The sequence below is a fragment of the Taudactylus pleione genome, unplaced genomic scaffold, assembly GCF_031769625.1.
Source record: "Taudactylus pleione unplaced genomic scaffold, aTauple2 ptg000051l, whole genome shotgun sequence".
NCBI lineage: Eukaryota > Metazoa > Chordata > Amphibia > Anura > Myobatrachidae > Taudactylus > Taudactylus pleione.
This window is the reverse complement of record NW_028284453.1, coordinates 2907262-2933329: the sequence shown is the minus strand read 5'-3', so window position 1 is coordinate 2933329 and position 26068 is coordinate 2907262. Positions and strand designations below refer to the sequence as shown.

Below are 26068 nucleotides of genomic sequence, written 5' to 3'. Positions count from 1 at the left end.
AATCTAATGAATCTTTACATTTATTTATTGAACATATGTGCACAATATAGTGTTGAAAATAGTTTTCTTCCCAAATAATTAAATGAGGAAACATTGTCTTCACATAACATCAGACACACAATATGCCCTGTAAGCTGCTCTAGTACACCGTATTTAAAACCTCTCATGAAAACTCACTATGGAGTATTTACTTTTCCAAAAGTGGGGAGAGATCTGCAGGAATCCCAATCCATTCTGGCAGAAAAGCAGCTTCATACTTGAAAATTTGAAGATAAGGAGAATCTGGCAAAGTAAAATTTGTAAGGTAGATGGTCTCACCTCCAACCAAATATGCAGCCCAGTACCCAAATGTCCCTATTGTCATAATGGTGTGGTTACAATGTGCCAGGAGGGCAAAGTCCCGGGCAGGCGATCCTTCCTGGCCATCACCAGCAAAGTGAACATCCCCCAGTGAATTATTAATGTTCTCCTTGCACCAATTCATACCATTACTGGTCACCACAAAGAGAGGGTTCTTATATTTGTTTCTGAAATAGCCCATGGCTTTGTCCATGTACTCTTTGCCAGCTACTAGACCTTTTCTGTGCTTGGGCATAATTTGTACATAATCTCCCCTGCGGACATGAACCCCAATGTAGGTCACATTTTCCCGGTCCCCTTTCAGTCTTGTAAGAAATGAATTTGCCTCTTCCTTAATATAATCATGGAAAGTGAATTCTCGTAGAATCTCTTCCCGTATGTGATGGTAGAAGGTCCATGAACAGGGTGTACCAAAAAGCTTCACGTATTGCCCAGAGATGTTTAAATATTCTGGAGACATCCAATCACGTAGCTTATAGTCCTTCCATAAAATACGATCTGCTGCTTCTTGGTGAAGTACGGGCAACTTGATCTTAAATATCTTTCCCAGCTCACTGTGCATGATGGGTAAAACATAGGCTTGTTGTCCATTAAGCTTTGCCAGAGCATAGAGTGCTGCATACTCCCCCATTTTGTTTCCTAGACGTGAGCTAGGATGGGCTGTCCACATCACTGTATCTGGCCTGACTTTGCTTGTTGCTGTCCTGTTTATAACAATATAGTCACTGTGGATGTCCTGTGCATTGCTATTTTTGCAGAATATTGGTACAACTCCTCTCGGCCCTTTGGCATACCAGTATAAAGCAATGAAGATAATGAAGAATGTCAAGAAAAGGAAAAATGCTTTTGCGAATTGCGTGTTCATTTCCCAGCCAGATCACTTCTTGCAAATGGAAGCCCTAGAGACAAAATGGAGGTCAGGTGTGAATTGCATAATTTACACAAGAATATAATTCTTCTGAAGGCTTCTTTATTAATAATAATTATAATAATAATAATAATAATAATAATAATAATGTGGTGACAATGTCATGAGTGTCCCTCAATGCATGAAATATAACAAACATTTTGGCTCATGGGGATTTGGACGCATATTACGTAAATAAAGCAAGCGTAAAATACTTCCAAAAGAATACACAACTCTATATAATATATGTTATCTTTCAGCAGTAGCCTATGCACCTAGTTTATGCCAGAAGTACTGTATTACATGTACAGAGATGCCGCCTGACCGTATCAGTAGAAAGCTCACATTACCCAACTTGCAAACAATTTCATACTAGGAAATGTCATACGCATATAATAGAATAGTGTCTGGACAGTTATAAATTGATACGAAACTCACATTTACCATGTAAAACAAAAAACATACAGAAAGCACAAATTCAATTCTTTAAAATACAAAAACTTTACTATAAACTTTCTTTAGATAAAGTTCAATTAACATACGTTTTATCTAGTGATGATCGGGTTCGGTTCTCAGAGAAGCAAACCCACCCGAATTTCGGGGATCCGGGGGCGATCCGAGCCAAGCTCGGATCTCCCTGCCTGCCCCGGATCCCTCACCCGAGGCAAAACTTTGCGATCCCGCTGTTGGGTCGCAAGGTTTTGTATTGAGCGGGCTTAACGCTGATTGGCTGAGAGAGCCATCTGTCACGGCTCTCAGCCAATCAGCATTAAGCCTATTTAATATGCACACAGTCAGGAAGCAAAAGAAGAGGGCACCCGGCACCCCCTGCTGCCAACATCGCCTGCACCCCCACTGGCAGCATCCCCCGCTGCCCCACATGCTGAGGACACAGTCAGCGACCCCCACATTGCCAACACTGGCACTGTCGACATCGCCGGTACCCTTCACTGAGGACACTGCCAGCACTGCAGCACTGCCATTCCATGTACTGAGGACCCCGTCACCAACCCCTGCACTGCCGACACAGCCAGCAAACCTGCACTGAAGACACCGCTGGCACCCCCTGCTCTGCTGACACCACCAATAACCTGCACTGAGGACACTGCCAGCACCGTCATTCCATGTACTGAGGACACAGTCAGCAATCCCGTTCTGCCGACACTGCTGTCACAGTAATTGCACTATTGGTGTATCCAACCCACACTGTATAACAAACTGTGTCTGTGTTGGAAATTGGAAGCTGAACTGCCACATGTTAGTGTCACCCACTGTTTCACTTAGCTTAGTTAGCCAGCTAGCTGGATGCAACGTTTTGGCCTTAACGAGATGAAAAAAATAATATTTTGAGGTAGTCAAAATTGATTGGAAATCTCTGGAAATAAATGTTATTGAGGTTATTAATACTGTAGGAACAAAGAAAGGCCCATTTTATCTGATTTTAGCTGTTTTTTTTATTTTTTAAGAATAAACTCCAGATCCGAAACCAAAACACGGAGGTGAGGTTTTGGCAAAACCAATCCAGATTCAAAACCAGGGGAGATCCAAAACCAAGACACGGGGGTCTGCGCACATCCCTAGTTTTAAAATAAATAAATATATATATATATATATATATATATATATATACACACATACAGTCAGGTGCATAAATATTGGGACATTGACAGAATTTTCATATTTTGGCCTCTATTCACCACCACAATGGCTTTGAAATTAAACAAACAAGATATGCTTTAAGTGCAGTCTTTCAGGTTTAATTTGAGGGTAATTACATCCAAATCAGGTGAACAGTGTAGGAATTACAATGGTTTCTATATGTGCCTCCCACTTTTTAAGGGGCCAAAAGAAATGGGACTATCAACTCAAAAGCTATTTCATGGACAGGTGTGGGCTATTCCCTCGTTATTTCATTATCAATTAAGCAGGTAAAAGGTCTGGAGTTGATTCTAGGTGTGACATTTGCATTTGGAATCAGTTACTGTCGAATCTCAATATGAGATCCAAAGAGCTGTCATTATCAGTGAAGCAAGCCATCATTAGGCTGAAAAATCAAAACAAACCCATCAGAGAGATAGCAAAAACATTAGGTGTGGCCAAATCAACTGTTTGGAACATTCTTAAAAAGAAAGAATGCACCGGAGAGCTCAGCAATACCAAAAGACCTGGAAGAGCACGGAAAACAACTGTGGTGGATGACAGAAGAATTATTTCCATGATGAAGAAAAACCCCTTTACAACAGTTGGCCAAATCAAGAACACTCTCCAGGAGGTAGGTGTATATGTGTCAGAGTCAACAATCAAGAGATGACTTCACAAGAGTGAATATAGATGGTTCACCACAAGATGTAAACCATTGGTGAGCCACCAAAACTGGAAGACCAGATTAGAGTTTGCCAAACAACATCTAAAAAAGCCATTACAGTTCTGGAACAACATCCTATGGACAGATGAGACAAAGATCAACTTGTACCAGAGTGATGGGAAGAAAAGAGTATGGAGAAGGAAAGGAACTGCTCATGATCCAAAACATACCACCTCATCAGTGAAGCATGGTGGTGGTAGTGTCATGGCGTGGGCATGTATGGCTGCCAATGGAACTGGTTCCCTTGTTTTTATTGATGATGTGACTGCTGACAAAAGCAGCAGAATGAATTCTGAAGTGTGTCGGGCAATATTATATGCTCATATTCAGTCAAATGCTTCAGAACTCATTGGACGGCGCTTCACAGTGGAGATGGACAATGACCCGAAGCATACTGCAAAAGCAACCAAAGAGTTTTTTAAGGCTAAAAAGTAGAATGTTATGCAATGGCCAAGTCAATCCCCTGACCTGAATCCGATTGAGCATGCATTTCACTGGATGAAGACAAAACTGAAGGGAAAATGCCCCAAGAACAAGCAGGAACTGAAGACATTTGCAGTAGAGGCCTGGCAGAGCATCACCAGGGATGAAACCCAGCGTCTGGTGATGTCTATGCGTTCCAGACTTCAGGCTGTAATTGCCTGCAAAGGATTTGCTATAAAGTATTAAAAAGTGAAAGTTAGATTTAGGATTGTTTAGTTTGTCCCATTACTTTTGGCCCCTTAAAAAGTGGGAGGCACATATAGAAACCACTGTAATTTCATACACTGTTCACCTGATTTGGATATAATTACCCTCAAATTAAATCTGAAAGTCTGCAGTCAGGGCCGCCATCAGGGGGGGACTGCTGGGACTGGAGTCCCGGGCCCGGACACACAGGGGGCCCACTCCTACCTCCCTGCTACTGTACTGTAAAAGTGTGTGCTGGCCGCCCTCCTGCTCCGCTTATTCACGCTGTGGCCGGCACACACATCCCTTTGAAAAAAAGTGTCACAGTTCCGGCCGCCTAATGCCGCCCTCCAGCTCCACCTCCTACATACGCCGCAATAAAGTTTTTCTTGTGAGCCGGCACAACGTGACGTCAAGGGGGGAGGCTAGGGGGGCCCTGCCTATTTTATCAGTCCCGGGCCCCACAATTTTTGATGGCAGCCCTGTCTGCAGTTGCTCCTCACAACACACTGCGGCCGCCCACCACTGAGGCTGTCTGGCTGGGCAGGAGGACAAAGTGCTGGCAGCAATCTGCAGCCAGATGCTGCACACATGCGCAGGACCTGGCCTTGGGCCGGCATTAGCAGAGAAGCTGTCAGAGCAGAGGCTGAGCACTGTGAGCAGCACTGGGGTGGGGGCGGGGCCCGGCTGCCTGTTGACTCCTCAGATAATTAAGCCAGTGATCTGAAAAGTCTGAAGTGAGCTGAGTTGTCTGCTTCAGTCTCCCCTGATCACTGGCTGAGGTCCGATGAGTCATCAGGAAGCTCCGCCCCCTCCCCAGTCAGTGCAGTGTGTTCAGCTTCTCCAGGGACCCCGACCAGCATCAGGACTCAGGCATGATGAAAGCAGCACAGCAGAGGAGCTGCCAGGGAGCAGGACTGTCCAGTGTTGTAATAGGTAAGTGTTGGAGGTGGGGCACAGTGTGGGTGAGAGGAGGGGGCACAGTATGGGTGAGAGGAGGGAGCACAGTGTGGGCGAGATGAGGAGGCATAGTCTGGGTGATATGAGAGAAGGGGGAGCACAGTGTGGTTGACATGAGGGGGCACAGTGTGGGTGAGATGAGGGAAGGGGGAGCACGGTGTGGGTGAGATAAGGGAAGGGGAGCACAGTGTGGTTGACATGAGGGGGCACAGTGTGGGTGAGATGAGGGAAGGGGGAGCACGGTGTGGGTGAGATAAGGGACGGGGAGCACAGTGTGGGTGACCTTAGCGGGCACAGTGTGGGTGAGATAAGGGACGGGGAGCACAGTGTGGGTGACATTAGGGGGCCACAGTGTGGGTGAGATGAGGGAAGGGGAGCACAGTGTGGGTGAGATAAGGGAAGGGGAGCACAGTGTGGGTGACATTAGGGGGCACAGTGTGGGTGAGATAAGGGAAGGGGAGCACAGTGTGGGTGACATTAGGGGGCACAGTGTGGGTGAGATGAGGGAAGGGGAGCACAGTGTGGGTGACATTAGGGGGCACAGTGTGGGTGAGATAAGGGACGGGGAGCACAGTGTGGGTGATATTAGGGGGCACAGTGTGGGTGAGATAAGGGACGGGGAGCACAGTGTGGGTGACCTTAGCGGGCACAGTGTGGGTGAGATAAGGGACGGGGAGCACAGTGTGGGTGACATTAGGGGGCCACAGTGTGGGTGAGATGAGGGAAGGGGAGCACAGTGTGGGTGAGATAAGGGACGGGGAGTACAGTGTGGGTGACATTAGGGGGCACAGTGTGGGTGAGATAAGGGAAGGGGAGCACAGTGTGGGTGACATTAGGGGGCACAGTGTGGGTGAGATGAGGGAAGGGGAGCACAGTGTGGGTGACATTAGGGGGCACAGTGTGGGTGAGATAAGGGACGGGGAGCATGTTGGGGGTGACATTAGGGGGCACAGTGTGGGTGAGATAAAGGAAGGGGGAGCACAGTGCAGGATTGGGAAATGGAAGCGCAATGCGGGATGTGGAGCACAGTGAGATACAGAGAAGGGGAGACAGAACATATAGGGGGAAGCACATACTGTACATACAGATACTGTATAAGAAAGGACAAGACAATATATTTTATAACGGCTTCTTTGCTGTTCAAGTTAAGACTGCCGGGAGTCAAGTAGATGCCAAAGTCAAGCTACTGCCCAGAGGCAAGTGAGGATGCAGCGCTTGGCAAGCTGAGGGTACCCCTCTGTGCCCGTCAAGGTCATCAGAGCAGGTAAGGTCCCAGTGGGACAACCCTTCCTCATTACCACCCTAGACCTTCAGGGTGTCGGGCCTTTTTCCCTGGGGCATGCAGAGGCACATAGTAAAACCAGGGACACTTGCTTGTGTTTGCCTCCCAAACTGAAAGTTGCCAGCTAGTCCCTCACTATCCCCCCCCCACACCTTATGCAGCACCATAGAAGGAGTTAAGTCACTTCTCACCCAGCCGCCTAAGGCCCTCATTCAGAGCCGTACACTCTGAGCAGAGCGCACGCTCTGAATGAGGGCCGCCCTCCATAAATATGGAGCGTCCTCATGGATGCTCATATAGCTGTGGGTCACCACCCACAGCCTATACGAGCGTGCAGTTTGATGGCCACGATGGTCTTGACCATCGCGACCATCGCCACTGCGAGCCGGAGCCTGCGGTTGAGTTTCTCAACCGCAAGGCCCGGAGTGATTTTGGCTCTATCAGAGCCAAAATCACTCCCACTGACATCACTAGTGATGTCACTGGGCCGGCTTCTGACGGTAGGCATTCCCTTGGGAACGCCCCCGTCAGGAAGGCACGCCCCCGGCACGCCCACCAAAGGGGGCGGGCTGTCAATCAACATCGACGGCACCCCCCCTTTGATCAGACACAATGAGCGAAGGAAAGTCCTTTGCTCATCGCGACTGGCGCATGCGCACGACGGAGCTCCCGCCGTCATGCGCATGCGCAGTGCACAACATCGACCCACTTGCGAGCGGACAGCCGCTTGCGAGTGGGTCTGAATCAGGCCCTAAGGCCGCCCTCCAGCTCCACCTCCTACATACGCCGCAATAAAGTTTTTCTTGTGAGCCGGCACAACGTGACGTCAAGGGGGGAGGCTAGGGGGGCCCTGCCTATTTTATCAGTCCCGGGCCCCACAATTTTTGATGGCAGCCCTGTCTGCAGTTAAATCACATCTTGTTTGTTTCATTTCAAAGCCATTGTGGTGGTGAATAGAGGACAAAATATGAAAATTCTGTCAATGTCCCAATATTTATGGACCTGACTGTGTGTGTGTGTGTATATATATATAAATATATATATATATATAAAAAAGTAGAAAAAAAGGGGGGGGGGTAGCACTCGCCAGTCTTCTTAAAAACATCTCTTTATTGCATCTCAGTAAAAATGTTACACCATTTCAAAATCCGGCGTTTCGGTCCTGTGCTTGGACCTCTGTCAAGGTTAAAAATCAAGTGAAGTACAGCACATATAGGGGGTCATTCAGACCCGCTTGCGAGCAAAGTTCGCTCGCAAGCGGGTCGATGTTGTGAGAATGTGCACGACGGAGGGAGCTCCGTCGTGCGCATGCACGAGACCCAGCGAGCGACGAGCTATTTCTCGTCGCTCGAGGTCTCGCACCAATGGGGGTGTGCTGTCGATGGTGACTGACAGCACGCCCCCTTTGGTGGGCGTGCCGGGGGCGTGGCTGCCAGACGGAGGCGTTGCCATGGGAACGCCTACCGTCTGAGTCCGGCCCCACTGACATCAGTAATGATGTCAGTGGGAGTGACTTTGGCTCTGATAGAGCCAAAATCACTCCTGGGCTTGCGGCAGCAAGACCCTACTGCAAGGGTCTCGTCGCAAGCCCGATGGTCGCGATGGTCTTGACCATCGCGACCATCATCATGGACGCTCGCATAAGCTGTGGGTGGTAACCCACAGCTATGCGAGCGGCCATAAGGCCGCTCCACATTTAAATAGGATGGCCCTGATTCAGAGCGAGCGTTCTGCTCAGAGCGTTCAGCTCTGAATCAGGGCCATATACCCATGTAGCTAATCAAAGAACTCCTCCCCCAATCACTAGAAATATTTCACCTGTTGTCAATATAAATAAGCATCATGTGAGGTCAATAAAGTAAAAAATCTACTTACCTCATACATTTCAACAATAATGTGTAGCCATGCTGGCATGCATCTCACATTCCTTCCACTTCCTGTGGTTTGAAACACACTGCATCTGGTTGTCAAGGTAACCAGAACACAACTTCCCCTGCACCAGCCCTCTGAATCAGTGACAGAGACACTATCCTTACCAGGGAACTTAACATCATGATAAGCAACTACAACAGTGTCTGATCTCAGTCATGTGTTGCAAAAGAATCAGCACTAACATGAAACAAATAAGGAACTGATACACAGCGCCCATGTGACCCAGTAAATGTCTTGGTCACAGCTGCACTGTCAGGTAGTCATGGCAACCAGTATACAAATTCCTGTTATGCATTAGCTATATCAGCTGTGTTCAAATTCACTGCCAGCAAATTTAACTCTATTGAGATTTCATTAACCCCAATATGTTTACAAACATAATATTAAGATCTAACATTAAAATCTTAAATGACTCACCGTACAATATATAATAATACATTATTCACTGCCAGCAAATTCGACTCTATTGACATCCCCTTAACCCCCAAGATATTTATAGGCATTATGTTGACAAAATACAATTGCCATATCCAGATCTAACATCAAAAGCTTAAATGCCTCACAAGCTGATCAACACAAAATATAAACACATATAAACATTTGAATTCAAAGCCACAGACTCCACAGGAAAAAGCCAGCCGCAGAAAAAATAATATCATCATCATCATCAAAAAAAAAAAAAGTATGCTGAATGGTATATTGAGTCCAGGTAGTGTACCCCCAATATATATCCGCAATCTATTAATCCAGAAACATACCCAAATGCATGGCTTCATTAAGGCCACGAGGATAGATCGTATCCAGCTTGTGTGTCCACATTGCTTCTTTTAGCAGCAATAGTTTTGCCCGATCTCCACCTCTCCTTGGCAAAGGCACCTGATCAATAATTACTTTTGGCCCCTTGCACTGATGATGTCTTGATAAAAAGAGGTTAAAGTCCTCTGAAACGTTGACTATAGACACCGGGTGGTGTGAATTTATTTCTTTATCGTCGGAGTGCCTTTCAAACATTACACGGGATATGTATACAGCCCTATGGCTGTCAGAAAGTGCACCCTGGATCTACTTTGCTAATAGGAGTGCTGGACAATAGACTATATATATATATAGTTATAAGGGTCCCGAACAAAACTAGTCCCAACACGGCACTGCTAGTACAAAGTTTTCTATTAATGGTAGTTAATACATGTCAATACTTGCATCAAATCTTCAACATGATAAATGGTACATCCACAGCATAATGTGCATCGTGACGTTTCGGGATCAAAAGACCCCGTCCTCAAGCTGCTGTGGTCTGTGAGTTGCAAATAGCTAATGAACAAGAAGAAAATGTATCCTCTTCTGGCTGCGTATGTGCCAAACCCGGAGACCGGCCACGCTGCTTCGTCCGTCGGGTCTCACACCGATGACGTGAGCGTGATGTGTCAAGTAGTTGCTAAGCAACCTGGACGCTGTCTCCGGCTCCGGGATATGGCTACTAAATAACAACAATGATGGAATGGCAGAGTGTATGGATACGCTAATGACCCCTAATGCCTTATTTTTTGGTACTATATATAAAGAGAATAACGGCTTAATGCCGGAAAAAGGGCAGAAGGAAAGGGAAATATATTTTGTAAATGCCGAATTAGAACCAGATAGAGGCTGCCACAATACATGGGTCATAGTAAATCAATGTGCTAATCGAGCAAGGATATGAAACTGGAAAAAGCGGCATGAATGAATGGTAATAATTCGTATGTGTCCTTCTGCTTCAGTTGTCTTTCTATTTCAGCCTTGTAGTCAGACATGTTTTGGATCACTATACTTCCCCCCTTGTCGGCGGGACGTATGGTGATGGTGTTGTCATTTTTTAATGTGGTTAATGCCGCAAATTCCTGTTTGTTGAGATTCGGATATACCTTAGCTGGTGTCGCTGTATATCTGCGAACAGAGTCATTAAGAAGACGCGTGTATATTTTTATGGAGGAATTAGTGGACAAGGGGTCGAATTTAGATTTCAAATGTTTTCTGATGGCAGGATGGATTGTTTCCTGATTTGTCTGCATATTTTCTGAGTTCTGATAGTGTTCTCGTAATCTCAATTTTCTGGACATCTTATGTAAGTCGGTTTGCCATCCAAAGGAGTTATGTTTGTTAGTAGGGACGAGCAAGAGTCCTTTGTTCAACAAATTTTCTTCAGTACTAGTTAATGGTCTGGTGGATATCACACGAGCACACTCAGCTGCACTAGCACTACCGAGTGCTGAATTTTTGGAAATTGTGTAATCGGAGCACCTTTTAGTATACTCCCAGTATCCAGGCACCAATTGCACTTAACTGCATTAATATTTTTACCGATATCCTACATCAGCTGCTCTACAGTAACATACAGGCAGTATGGACCAGGCTGAATCATTACCAAGATAAGTATCCAACTTCATGGGTTTTTCATTGCAACAAGGAGATACACTCAGCTTCACAGAAGCAGAAGCTAACAAAATCCTTTTTGAGGAAAACATAACATCACAAGCAGACGATACAGTGGAGGAAGTATATCATCAACTGTTAAAGATGCGCAAGAGGGAAATCGACTATTTATTACACGGATCCACGCTATCAGATTATTTCCATCAAAAGTTGATTCCAAGGGGATTTAGAGTCAAGAACATTCCCACAATCGGACGGATGAATCCAGAATTTTGCAGACGCTGGATTTCAGTATTTAACAAATGCAGTTTCGACTTGATGTTACTCGTCATTGAGGAAGCAGGGAAAGAGCTAAAAACAGTACGAACAAAAATAGAGGACCTCAGAATTAAATATGAGACCACATTACAGGAACCTAACAACACCTCATGGTGGCTCAAGTTGAACCAGCAAATAGAAAATTATAGAAAAGATCTATTAAAATTCAAAAGATCCAAATTAACGACAGTATAAGCCTACTATGAGGAGCATCGCGTGTACAGATGGATAATAGGAGCAGAACCACAAGGCAATTTTGGCAAATTTCCTCATCGACCTACTTGGCGCCAATGACGTGATAGATCTAATAAAGAACAGAACACCAGCAACAGCGACAGCGACTTTGTGGTTGCGGACTCTGACGAGCCGAACACTTCACAGAGACCCCCTTTAGGGGCACGAACAAGAGCGTGAGCCGAAATAAGTACAAACCTACCCGAAGAGGGAGACAAACAGAGAGGATCCATAAAGCCAAAATCCAAAAAGAAAAATTAGTGTTTAATTTATCCACCAGACCATTAACTAGTACTGAAGAAAATTTGTTGAATAAAGGACTCTCGTTCGTCCCTACTAACAAACATAACTCCTATGAATGGCAAACCGACTTACATAAGATGTCCAGAAAATTGAGATTACGAGAACACTATCAGAACTCAGAAAATATGCAGACAAATCAGGAAACAATCCATCCTGCCATCAGAAAACATTTGAAATCTAAATTCGACCCCTTGTCCACTAATTCCTCCATAAAAACATACACGCGTCTTCTTAATGACTGTTCGCAGATATACAGCGACACCAGCTAAGGTATATCCGAATCTCAACAAACAGGAATTTGCGGCATTAACCACATTAAAAAATGACAACACCATCACCATACGTCCCGCCGACAAGGGGGGAAGTATAGTGATCCAAAACATGTCTGACTACAAGGCTGAAATAGAAAGACAACTGAAGCAGAAGGACACATACGAATTATTACCATTCATTCATGCCGCTTTTTCCAGTTTCATATCCTTGCTCGATTAGCACATTGATTTACTATGACCCATGTATTGTGGCAGCCTCTATCTGGTTCTAATTCGGCATTTACAAAATATATTTCCCTTTCCTTCTGCCCTTTTTCCGGCATTAAGCCGTTATTCTCTTTATATATAGTACCAAAAAATAAGGCATTAGGGGTCATTAGCGTATCCATACACTCTGCCATTCCATCATTGTTGTTATTTAGTAGCCATATCCCGGAGCCGGAGACAGCGTCCAGGTTGCTTAGCAACTACTTGACGCATCACGCTCACCCGACGGACGAAGCAGCGTGGCCGGTCTCCGGGTTTGGCACATACGCAGCCAGAAGAGGATATAGGTAAGTGTTGTAGACACATTTTCTTCTTGTTCATTAGCTATTTGCAACTCACAGACCACAGCAGCTTGAGGACGGGGTCTTTTGATCCCGAAACGTCACGTTGCACATTATGCTGTGGATGTACCATTTATCATGTTGAAGATTTGATGCAAGTATTGACATGTATTAACTACCATTAATAGAAAACTTTGTACTAGTAGTGCCGTGTTGGGACTTGTTTTGTTCAGGACCCTTATAACTATATGTTAGCAATCACACGAGCACACTCAGCTGCACTAGCACTACCGAGTGCCGGATTTTTGGAAATTATATATATATATATATATATATATATATATATATACACACAATTTTGCAAATAAATGCCTATGTATGAATTAGAATTCCGAAAAGTGAGTTCAAACATTAAGTTCAAGCTCTGATTACCTGATATTTTATTTACAGGCAAATCAAATTATACAGAATATGTTATACACAGTAGTGACATATATACTAATTATATTTTTATGCTTCCTAAGAAATAAAACTTAAACAATTTAACAGAGGACAAGGAAGTTGACGGCCTTGCATTATCATGATGACTGCTGGCGGCAGCTACAACATGTGGTTCTTTGCCTTGCTCTCCTGTCATGTGAAAGCCCTCCATATTTTCTGCGGTCTTGAAGCAGTGTCACAAGCACCAATAGTTTAGCTAAGGTGTGGTTACAAAATTCACACATGTGCAGCCGTGCGCACATAGATAAAAATATATACGAAAGACACTTTTTTTTTTTTTTTCGGGTCCAGAACTTGGGCCCAGAGCACAGACTGATGACGACTAGAGTCGGGCAGCATTAGGTTGCGATTTTTGTAACTTCCTTTAATGAAAATCGTTCAGTTGGTCAGTCAGAATAAACTACAAACGGGAACGCGCATGAACGCTCATCGTTATATCTCAGAAACTGAACGTTTTTTTCCAACGATTGAACGATAACGACGTTGTTATAGTTAAATCGTTCAAAAAAAATCATTACGTGTGTATGCACCTTAACACGCACAGACAATTATGAGAAAAAAAAATTGATTTTTATTTTTTTTCAGCTCCAGAACTTGGGCCCAGAGCACAGATTGCTCACGACTGGAGTCGGGCAGCACTAAGTTGCAACTTGCGTTGCTGGCTGAATCTTGTGCGGTACAGCCTAACACGCATGCACACAGAAAACATATAAAAGACACTTTGTTTTATTTATTTATTTATTTTAGTCCAGAGCTTGGGCCCAGATGGACACAGCACCAGCCCAGATGTATCTGCAGTTCTGCACAAGCCCAAATGGACACAGCAGGCAGCAAAGCACCAGCCCAGAATGGATAAGCAGCACCAGGCCAGGACACAGCAGACAGCACAGACAGCCAAGTCTCTATGGTTTTGCCTTGATTTGAGAGATCTGAGTAAGTCAGGAACATCAGAGCCTGCTTGGATCCAACTCAGATCTGCTAAATTCGGGTGGGTTTGGATCTCCGAAATCCGAACCCGCTCATCTCTAGTATTAATTCACTGAGGGCACTATATATAGTGCTTTCCAAAGTATACTTTGACTTAGGCTGGGTCCACACGTAAAGATTTTCTGTCCAACCATCCAACTAGTTGATTGGTTGGAATGAAAATCTGGTAAGGTATGAAAGCAAATTACAATCAGCAATTTGCTCCCAAAATGGACAAAAACTGTTGTTTGAACAAATTGATTACATCAAACATTTAACAAACTTGTCTGACGACCATTTTCCTGTGTTTTCTGGCATTTAGGAGCAAATTGCTGATCATCATTTACTCCCATACGTTACCAGATTTTCATTCCAACCAATCAACTAGTTGGATGGTTGGACAGAAAATATTTACGTGTATACCCAGGTTAAGTTTATGCTCTTACAAATATAATTAATATTATATCGACATACAAGTACACAAAAAGTAATACCTACATCACAGCTCATCCTGCAGGGGGATTCAATCATGTGCCTTAGCCAAACATTACTGGTGTAGGTCACACACACAAAGAAAAGGGAAGGCATTTTCCCAAATGACCAATCGCTAGTTTAGCAGTTGTAGAAGATTAGATAGTGTTCACTGTAGGATTTTTTTAGAACAGGGGGTTCTGAACGAAGAGGACACATCTGTGCACACCAAAGCCGAGCTGTAACTACACATTTAGACAAAAGAGCGTTTGTGCCGCCATCCACAGGTGAAGTAGGGAAAAATCCAGGTGTGGTCTCGCTGGGAAGGGGCGTAGCCACATAGTACCCCCAATTCAAATTATGCCACACAGTGGTGCCTCTTAGTCACATTATTATCATCCTCTCTTTATAAGGGCGCATAAGTGTTCCGCAGCACCTTACAAATAAAGAAATAAGTTAACAAGAAACCAGTGACTTACAGTACAATACAATACAGTACAAGAATATACTGCATTAGCGATCATAACGCTCAAAATAAGCAGCAGGGAGTCATCAAGCAATTGTTAGATGCCCTTAAGACGAGTAAGGAGTAGAAGAAAGTATAAGGAGAAGCACATGAGGGAAGAGGGCCCTGCTTGTGAGAGCTTACAATCTAATGAAATTAGATTGCACAGTAGTGACCCTTATTCACATTAGGTCATACAGTAGTGCCCCTTTTTCATGTTACGTCACACAGTAGTGTCCCATAGTCACGTTAAATCACACAGTAGTGTCCCTTCGTCATATTACACCACACAGTAGTGTCCCTTTGTCACACTACACTGCACAGTAGTGTCCCTTATTCACATTACATCACACAGTAGGGTCCTTTTTTCACTTTACTTCACATAGTAGTGCCCCATAGTGACGTTAAGTCACACAGTAGTATCACTTAGTCACATTACACCTCACGGTAGTGTCCCTTTTGTCACACTACACAGTAGTGTCCCTTATTCATGTTTCATCACACAGTAGTGTCCCTTATTCATATTACACCACACAGTAGAGCCCAATCACATTATGCCACACAGTATAGTGCCCCTTATACATTATGCCATGCAGTAGTAGTGCACCTTATACATTATGCCATGAAATAGTAGTGCCCCTTATACAATATGCTACAGAGTAATGCCCCTTATACATTATGCCACTCACAGTAATACCCTGGCATCTGCAGATAGCATCTGTCAGCAGATCATGGTGTCAAAGATGGCATCCAGGTGTCCGAGGATGGCATCCAGTCAGCTTCTTGTCCGCCCTTGCTGCGCTATTCATCCATGGGCCGGCCGCATCATGACATCACTGCACCGCACGTGACACTCCAGTGACTCCACCATGTCCTCAGCATGGTACCACTGGGCCGTCCTGCAGGCAGCCCACAGAAGCTATCAAAATACCATCAAGCCATTCCTCCCAGATCACTCCCGGGCCCGGCCCCCGCCGCGCATCTCATACCCGGCCATGTCACTAAGTAATGACGTGGCCCAGGGCTGGATTAAGACTTGTGAGGGCCCTAGGGCAACTATGTTGTGGGGGCCGCATCAATAAAATTGCCAGGGGGAAGAAAGGGGAAAGGTAGAGAGAGAAGTGGAGGGAGGGAATGAAATATATAGCGGCCTATTCATTGTCACTTAATTTTTACAAAAACAGAGGAAAATGAACATTTTCATCTGCAATTATAGAAATTAGGTTTGCGGGTCATTCATCAAGAGAGTAAAGCAGGAGATATCACAGATATTTCCTGCTTACCTTCCTCTCACGGAAAGGCCCGCTGTCCCCATACGCTCCTGTGTGCATGTGTGACCCGTAGATCACAAATGCGCATTTGTCTCCTCTGAAAGGAACAGTGACAGCTGCTTTTCGGATCAGCTCGCTCCATGCTGGAGCAATGATGAATTGCTCCAGCTCTCGCATAAAATTATTCGGACCCCGATAATTAACATCAAATAGACCCCTAAGAGAGGGATAGAGAGGGAAAGGTGGGAGGGAGAGAGAGACAGGGAGGGAGAGAGGGGGGAGAAAGTGAGAGAGATGGAGAGAGACAGAGTGAGATAAAGGAAGAGAGAGGGAGGGGGAAGAGAGGGGGACAGAGAAAAGTGGAGGGAAAGAGGGAGTCAGGAAGAGAGAGAGAGATTGAGAGGGAGGAAAGGAGTGTGTGCACGCTCTCACAGTAGCACACTTACCTCAGGTTCCAGCTTTTCTAAAGGGGGAAGGCACATTACGGCATTAGGCCACGCCCCTACTCACCCACAAATCGCAGTATTATGTAATCAAAGGGACAGGGCTTCCTCAGTCAGCCATGGGGGGTGAGAGGGGGGGGGAGTGGAGAGAGAAAGAGAAAGAGAAAAACAACATGTCCACTGCTTATTTAATATGTTACTACACTGTGTGCTTCAGATGCTGGGCGTGCTCCCACAGAAATGTGCTGTCATCAAACTGTGACTGTCAGCAAAGCATCATTGTAACAACCCCATTCACTATCAGTGACCCCATTAATAATTACCCCCTCACAGTATTATATTTATATCCATAAATCCATAATTATCTCCCTCATTAACTCCTTCATCCTCGTAATCAATACCAATTATCCCAACATTACCTTCCCTCAAATATAGGGGTCTTACTAATGTAACACCACCTGACACTGGGTGTACGTAAGAATGGGGTTCTAGGTTCTTTCTTTTGTACAGAGAGATAAAGAGGTAAGTATACAATAGTTTGAAGGAAACGTATTATGTATTTTATTGCAGTAACAGAAATTATATCATGTTAAATTGCACTTTTGCAGTAAGAATTACAAGTTGAATTCCAATAACAATTACAGTTACAATTCACACGAACAAAACATCAAATCAAGTTTATTATTCAGGAACACTGCCTCCTTGCTATCACCAAATAAACCTCTCCTCCTACTGATGTCAAAGGATTAATGCATGCAATACTCTTTAAGCAACATTTTAACAAAAATACTTATCAATAACCTCAGTGTATTTATCAAACAGTAAAGACAAAAATAGCAGTTTCTATCTTTGTAGCCTGTATGCTAACTATTTTTCTAATATTTTTCTGGCCAGAACACCTAATAGTTCATGAGCTCATATATCCCTAAAGTCTTGTTGGTGTACACTGTGTTGCTCGGGTTATTAGATGCTAGCACCGACTTTAAACTGTCACTAATCCCTCTCTCTCCACTTTGAGTAGGTTAAATTGCTGAAGCTGAATTTATTCCTGTTGCAATTGTCCCTCCTTGTTTATCCTGGCTAACAGTCTCTGTAACTAGATTAATGCATCAACAATTTGGCAACTATCCAGGGTGTTGTATTACTGTTACTGATGTTGCAACTTGTTCCTTTTTACCCAGCCACATGAATGGCTGATTGTCTGTTCTCTTTATTACAAGTGTGAACACTGCTGAGGCATTCCTTGGAGTCTAAACGGGTTTTATATGGCTCAATCTGTATGAGTCCTGCCCTTTTCTTTACACTGACTTCCCTGCTTATCCAACTTATCAGTATAAGTCCGCTGCTTTGGGGGACAATGTGACAACAGATTACTTGGTGCTGTTAATAGTCGCTTGTTAGGAGTGTCTCTTTGCTACTGATGGGGAAGATCTCTGCTGTGCACTGCTCTGATGGGGCCATTGTGGCTGCCTAACAGTGGGCCATTGCTAATGGTTATCTGCTGGGGCGGTGGTGTGTAATAAGTCTCTTACCACCGTGACCTCCTGGTTCCCTGCAGTGCCCGACACAGCCTCCAGAGGACCCAGGATAGACTCGCCTCCGTCTATATGCTGATCCCACTGACTCCGCCTCAGCCGCGCCTTCTCCCCGACAGGCTTCCGCTTCCTGCCATCAGGTCCCTTCTGCCGCCGCAATGTCTCTGGATCGCAGCCATGACTTTCCTCGTCTCTGGATTTCCGCTCCTGTCCTCCGGTTATATCAGGTAAACGGCGCACCGGAGCTCTCTTCAGCTACCACTGCCTCAGGGACCTGCCGACCGTTCTTCTCTCTCCAGTCCCCACAGCGCAACAGGGGGGGGGGGACAGTTTGCGGCCGTTGCTCCTGGGATCAACTGTCAGTCTTCCCACATCCTGGACTTTTTCCCTGCTCTCTCCCACGAGGCCATGCGAATGCTCCACCTGTCCTTGCGCACTGACTTATCAACCTATCACCGGGGGACTAACGGGGTTACCTCTCCCCTGTCTCAGACTCCTTGGTAGAGTCATGTGCTCATGCTCCCCCTAATACTGCAGGACCTTACTGTATGGATGGCACCATCTTCTTCCTTCTATAGGGGCAGCACAGGCACACGTACCCATTGACTACTTTATCTGAGAACAATCTTCTTTAATAAAATACATTTATTTCCATTTTTGGGGAACATTCATGACTTCCCTTTACTTGGCACAGACTGTTTAACAATTATGACCCCCTAATTCCGGGTATCACACTAAGCCTTGGATGGAGATAAAATGAACGGAAAAAAAGTCCCAGCCAATCAGCTCCTAATTGTCATTTTTTAAACACAGCCTGTGACATGGCAGATAGGAGCTGATTGGCTGGTACTTTATCTTCATCCAAGGGTTAGTAAATAGACCCCATACTTACATGCTCTCCCTCTCACTTTTCAATATGTGAACAAGCCTGCCGGGCGAAACTATAATCATCTTTATCCTCAAACAGACGCTGCCGGCTCAGGAATCTGACCGCAGAGCAACAATATGCAGGTAGACTGTTATGTAATCTGCTAGCGAAGTGGTTCTCAAACTCTGTCCTCAGGACCCCACACAGTTCACGTTTTCCAGGTCACCCAGCAGGTGCACAGGTGTATTAATTACTTACAGACACATTTTAACACAAGTGGAGCTAATTATTTCACTCACGATTCTGTGAAGAAACCTGGAAAACATGCACTGTTTGGGGTCCTGAGGACACAGTTTGAGAACCTGTGTGCTAGCGGCTTCTCCTTACCTTTGTTAATTGGGACAGTGCTGTATTACCTACGTGCAGAATATTGTACATGCTCTTTGATATCACACTTTCGTGCTCTCTCATCGTGACTTCCCCCGTCTTGTGCAGGTATCAGCTGATAGTGTAGCACATGCGGGCTGGTCACTGTCACAACAGTAGAAGTGCATCTCCGTCTATCTTTCACCCCAGGCAGTGCCAGTTTACTCTCTCATCTATCACCCACTACCCTATGTATGGTGGTAAGAAAGCAGAAGTAAAAGGGGTAATGCTTGCCTGGATTCTTTCAACCTACTAAAGGTTTGATAACTTTTCTCAATTGAAAAGCTCAATTGATCCTCAGTGCATGTTTTGCAGCCAATATATTAAGGGCAAGAATGTTTATTCAAATTATGTCTGGGTTTAACTAGCCACATCTATGACGTATTTATTGTAAACTATTACTATCAGAGAGCTAAATGAATGAACACAAATGAGTTGTCTCTCTAACCTCATTTGTTACTAAATGTCAAGTAGAATTATGGTCTGCCATGAGCAATATACTGTAAACATATTATGTACCCCCCAAATTATATCAAAAAAGCCCTAAAAAAAAGGAACATCCCAAAAAATTACTTTGAAAATGGGGGCAAAAAAGTGCAAAGTCTGGGTACAAACTTAAAGAATTAGCAAAATAGCCTTTTGGGGGTCTGCAAGTATGGGGAGGTGTTTTTTTGATTGCAGGTGCATGCTTCAGGTGCATTTTTTAAATTTTTTTTTAAACTTTCCTTTAGCGACTTAAACCATGCTTGCCCCCATTTTCAAGTATCCCAAATTTGACCAGACTACATCTTTTCTCCAATAAACACTGCTTTATTATATTCACCACCACTTGTGCAAGGACACTAATTACAAGACAATGACACTACCCCAAATACCTTTATTAGGGCTATTCGGGGGCATGTACATTGTTCCTCAGTGTTAGTGCATCTTTTGGGGAGTGTCTGGCTGATTTCCCAGTTTTTGAAATCACTGTTCGAGTTTTGCCGGGTTGCGTTTTTGCGTCCTTTGGAATTGAATACGACGAATAGCAGGGGTGCGCACGATACATTTTCGCGCCCAAAACACGTGATGTTGGCGAAAAGTCCGTCATGAGAAAAAGTATCGCTGGTGCGAAACTAATTGAATATGGGCCTAAATGTAACATCCATATATCTGAGCTGCATCTTAAGTTCTATTCTGTTTGGGAAACTCTGGTTACATTTGTAACAAAAATATGCCGGGTTTACTATTGGAGAGCAAAGATTAACTTTCTGCTGATTCTTAAAAATTTGGCTGTTACCAACTTAACATGTTGTAAATGAATAATTTGACATCCATATGACAATATCTCTTACCAGTATTCTGCATATGTGTCAAACTTTTTGATATAATCACTGATTAGTGATACAGAATTTTCTGCACGCAAATTGAATTACCCTCAATAAACTAGGTGTAAACTTTCAACAGTAGATATATGTGGTACCCCAGAAATGTGGGAATTCCACTTTGGGGGAAAAGCTGTGCTGATAATTTAACTGAATGTTCCTAAGAAATATTGATATGTAGACACATTTCTATATGTTTTATTGTAGAAAGACTATTTGTGTACCACATAATTTTATCTAAAAATGTCCTTGTGAACTACCCCCACGGTGGGGACAATATGGTTTTGTTCAGGCAAAATGAATAATGAGTCTGATACATATTGGGTTCTCGAGGGTAAGACTGTACCAAGGACCACTAATAGGGGAGAAATGCCCCCGTTGGATGTTGTGGAGTGGTGAGGGTCAGCGCGTGAATTCAGGCGCAGGCCGTTTGGAGTGCTCACAAGGAGAAAGAGATTGGGATAAAAGACCCTGTATGTGTGCTAACTGCGCAGCAGTTCCCTGAGGTAACGGTGGCTGAAGGAGACTCCGATGCGCTGCTTACCTGTGGAGAAGGAAAGCAGGGTGGACGATTGGTGTCATGGAGAGACTCTTCCTTTGGCCGGGAGGCATCTGAGTGTGCGGTGCAGGAAGCAGAAGACTGTCGGGAGTATACGCGGCTGAGGCGGAGCTTGGTGTTTGACGTCTGAGGGAAGGCGAGGTTAGCCCGGGCCCTCTGGAGGCTGTATCGGACACTGCAAGCAAGGAGAGGAGTCGTGGTTATCGAGGTGGTAAGAGGCTTGGCTGCACACACTTCTCCATGGCTACCGACTAACAGTGGCCCTCAGCTAGTTGGCAGCAGCAGCCCCACAGCACAGTGTCCAGCCATAACCTCCCCCGTCACCAGTGCAGGAAGGGAGTTGCAATTATTAAGCATCTATAGCCTGAGACTTTACTGACCGCAAACTGCCACACAGAGCCTTAGACTTGTTCTATTAGACTAGTGGGCAGGAGAGTCCCCTTAGGGAGCTGCAGGAGCTGAGCATAATAAACCCTGCAAAAGCAGCCCACTTTGTCAGTCTCCAGGGAAAAAACTCAAATCTGTATGTAGTAGTAGAAGCAGAGACAACTAATAAACTGTTACAGTAGACCGGTTATAGCAACAAACTTGCAACTTAATTGACATTACAAAACCCCCCCTGGATAGCTGTTATACTGTGAATATAATAACATAGTTGCAGAGTCTGTCAGCCAGGCTTAAGGAGAGAGACAATTGCATTAAAGGATCAATTCAGCTTTTACATCTACACGCAGTGGAGCTATTTCTACCAAAGACAGGCTAAAGTCAAACCTTTCAGTTGATAACACGGGCAACGCAGTGTACACTCAGGTAGACTTAATATTAAATTCATTCACGAACTAGTAGTTTCTGGCCAGAAAAGCTTAGGAAATAGCATACTGAGAGTCTAATTAAAAGACTTATTCATTGTCATTATAGTATGGCTATAGCATTTAAGTTAATCTGTGGTAGGGAACGTATTGCATGCAGTAATCTTTTAGAACCAACAGTAGGAGTGAAATCCTTGTCAAGTGCAAGGCAGCGGTGTTCCAGAATAATAAAACTTGATTTGTTTGTGTAAATTGTAACTGGAATTGTTGATATAATTGTACTGGTCGTTCTCACTGCTAAAGTGCAATCTAACAAAATACAATTTCTTTATTGCAATAAAATATATAATACCTTTCCTTCAAACTGTTGTATACTTACCTCTTTACCTCTCTGTACCTGAGAGAGAACCTAGAAACCCCATTCTTACGTAAACCCAGTTAGGGATTGTTACATATATGTACTATAAGCTATTAACAATAATCGCCTTTGCTTGTTTGACAAACATGGTGTGAATTTTTATTCCCGCAGCATTTTTCTACTTCTTTTTGTACGTCAGTTTTTTAAATATTGACCAGTGTTATACGAGACATAAAGTTGATCCGGGATGTAGTTACCAGACCGGCGGACAAAATACCGACACTACCTGTCCGACACAGGATTTAAAATAGGTGTTGAAATACCAACGCCTATCTTAATCCCGATGCCGGAAAACCGCCCCCCGCCATCCCGATCGTCATGTGCTGGGCATGTTTAACACTTAGCCTGGGGATGGGGGGGGAGTTAGGTTTAGGCACCCCCAGGGGCACTTTGGGTTAGGCACCCCCATGGGGAAGGTTAGGCTAGGGGAAGGGGGGTTAGGGTCAGGCACCACAAGGGGGAGGTTAGGTTTAGACCCCCCCAGGAAGGATTAGGTTTAGGGTGCTGGGAGGGGGGCTTATGTTTTGACAACCCCTGGGGGAGGTTAGGGTTAGGCACTAGTGTGGGAGGTTATGGTTAGGCACTAGGGTGGGAGGTTATGGTAAGGCACCCCTAAGGAAGGGTTAGGGGGGTTAGGATACTTAGCACCGGGCATTGGGATCTCCTACTGTCTGCCTTCCACTGTCGGGATTTGAGCTGGAATACTTCAATCCCATTCTGTTGATCCATCAGGTGTCACGTAAAAAGGAACACATTGTCAAATATTGATGTTGATAATTTTCCCTATATATTCTAACTTTATATAGTAAGAGTTACATTTTAATTTATTCATATACATATAAGAGTGCCCCTAACAAAGAGTCTTCTTTCTCTCTTTTCTGAACCTTTGATTTCTGACTCAGGGGAGCACCACCAACAATAAAATAGGAAGCAATTTGTTACATTGCTCACAATTGAATCTAGTCTGTTCCATTCACACATCTATACCTTGTTGTAGTAGTATTTGCAATACCTTTTTTATATTGAGTATACAGAGCCAATTTATTTTAGATTTTCCAGATTGGATAGTTTTTTTGAGTTCGGGTCCCAACCCCACCCTCAATGCTCTCCCTCTCACCTGTAGCTGATCAGGGTCTTGTTCTGGCTATGTACTGTACTACAGCATGCAGCTGCTTGAAGAATGCCCCCACAGCCCAAGCGGGACTCGCTGAAGCCTGTGTGAAGGGGAGAAGCCAAAAATGTTAGAGGCAATCAATCCAGCGTCCATGCCCTTCCCATGTATGTGCCATGGTGGCATGGTTGCACCCTGGATAGCCTTCCTTGAGAAAGGGGGCCTTCCCTGACCATCACTATGATAACCAACTTGTAAGTCAGAATCACATACAATAGTAATTACTAACCGGGCAGGGGTGCCGACGGGGTTGGATTTGGTGGGCCCTCAGATGGCAGGAAATAAACTTTTTTCCTGTACACACTGCCAATCTCCACCAGATCCTAAAGGCCTATTTTCATGGGAGGCCTGGAACTGCAGCTCCACCCACTCCATTATTAATACAGGCCTGCCCAACTGGCAGAGATAATATCCTTCATAGGATGAAATTAATTAGATTCGGTGATGTACAGTAAATAGGGCAGGATGCATATGGTAAAACCACATTTATCCCACTTCACATTTATGTGTACAGTAATTGTAGGATAGAATCAGATGATGGTGATCTGCTGAGAAGATCAACAGCACTAGGTGATCGTTTGTTTGCAAGGGAGAGATTGGAGGATGAATTACATGTGTGTATAGTTGAACCATGTGTTAGTAAAAGTAAGAATGAAAATAACTGAGGTGCAAATAAGATGTCAGGAAGAGGGTTCTGGCAGCATTGAAAGGTTTTTGGAAGATCTCAGAACTGTTAATTTGCTACAGTCCCAATATTATGGGGTCAATCCTATTCCATGGCGTTAAAATGTCGGTAACGGACCGGCACCTCGCACCCTTTGTGTATCGCTCCGAGCCCGAATTCGTTTAATCTTGCTCAGAGCCCTATGGGGCTGCGAGCAATTTTAAGCAGATCTGGGCGGCCATTAAGTGCGGCCACTGCCGTTATGACTCACACCCGCAAGATCATCACGGCTAATAGGATTGACCCCTAAGAGGCAAATGGGTATAGTTACAAAACTAGACAAGGGGGGTAGAGATGGACATTGCTAAAAAAAGTGTTTCTATTGTGCACACAATCCAAGTCAGCCAAATGAAAAGTAATACATTGTAAATATTACAATTTTTTTTAATCGATCAATATGCAAAATGTATTTAAATATATAGATAAAATACAACTAAGTGTTACACTAATCAAAACTTTTCAGTCAAAATATACTCGTAAATAAGTAGGAAACAGTCTATATGCAGGAAGCTCAGTGACCAGAGGAGTGAATGACAGGTCCTCCCAGCATAAATATAAAACACAAGCTCTGATAACCACTCAGTGCAGCAGCATAAAATTACTATACCTGGATGATGAACAGTCTTGGTTTAGGAGGAAAACTCCATGCTTGAAAGGCTGCCCAGAAAGAAGCTGCAGTAATAGTGAGTGGCAGTGACTGTAGAATGGACGTAGGATATAAATCCAACCTTCCAGCAGCAATCAGTGAGCAGTCTGATATAGATGATGTTGGACTCTGCTGTGTGGCTGCTTGTTATAATCTGGCCGGGCAGCTGATATACATAAACTTGCAGTGTGGCTGTTTTATGATTATTTTTATGCTGGGACCTATCATTCACTCCTCTGGCCACTGAGCTTCCTGCATATAGATTGTTTCCTACTTATTTACAAGTATATTTTGACTGTAAGGCTTTGATTATTATAACATTTAGGTGTATTTTTTTCTATATGTTTGTATACATGTTGCATATTGATCTATTAAAATATTTTGAGTATTTACAATTTTAAACTTTTCATTTGACTGACACGGATTGTGTGCCCAATACAGAGACACTTTATTTTAGCGCTGTCCATCTTTCCTGTTACACTATTTGAGATAAAACTGAGTATTATAGGCACAGCTGCTGTTGGTGTCTGAATATTGGACTAAATGGTCTCTAGTTGTTCATTAGGACTGTTGTATTTATTCTTGTGTACAGCAAATTGTATGAGTATTTAGAAATCAGTTTACCTGCTCCATCAGAGTCCTATTATATACATCGATGTGTGCATCATTATTAAAAATGTGTGTGTGTGTGTGTATATATATATATATCGTAAATGTAAGGGTGCACTCACCAGAATACGAATAGGTTGAAAAGGGTGAATACTTATGTTATGATGGAATAAAGAACGTTTTTACTTCTCTGAATAGTCTGGTGAGTGCACCCCTACGTTTA

At 44.1% G+C, this 26068-nt stretch overlaps 1 protein-coding gene and 1 long non-coding RNA gene across 4 annotated transcripts in view; one reads left to right on the top strand and one right to left on the bottom strand.

Annotated features, from left to right (window-relative positions):
- Positions 1–1318, top strand: part of LOC148535453 (uncharacterized) — a 36981-nt gene extending 35663 nt beyond the window's left edge. For both annotated transcript variants that reach the window (XR_015875382.1, XR_015875381.1), the window contains exon 5: positions 1119–1318. This is a non-coding gene — a long non-coding RNA (uncharacterized LOC148535453). The remainder of the gene's footprint in view (positions 1–1118) is intronic.
- LOC148535452 (galactoside alpha-(1,2)-fucosyltransferase 2-like) lies at positions 8–25400 on the bottom strand. 2 transcript variants are annotated; one of them, XM_088462566.1, is made up of 4 exons: positions 25198–25400; positions 23813–23909; positions 21454–21643; positions 8–1259 (listed from the first exon to the last, which is right to left on the bottom strand). In XM_088462566.1, exon 4 carries the CDS (start codon positions 1223–1225, stop codon positions 188–190), a length of 1038 nt encoding a protein of 345 aa, XP_088318692.1. In that variant the 5' UTR covers positions 1226–1259; positions 21454–21643; positions 23813–23909; positions 25198–25400; the 3' UTR covers positions 8–187. The 2 variants fall into 2 exon arrangements, with proteins under 2 accessions (XP_088318692.1, XP_088318693.1); XM_088462567.1 differs by lacking the exons at positions 21454–21643; positions 23813–23909; positions 25198–25400 and adding an exon at positions 8419–8555.
- Between the last annotated feature and the right edge of the window lie 668 nt (positions 25401–26068).

Bases quoted from the DNA above. Each gene is read 5' to 3' on its own strand.
- LOC148535452 (XM_088462566.1), bottom strand. From the start codon at position 1,225: ATGAACACGCAATTCGCAAAAGCATTTTTCCTTTTCTTGACATTCTTC.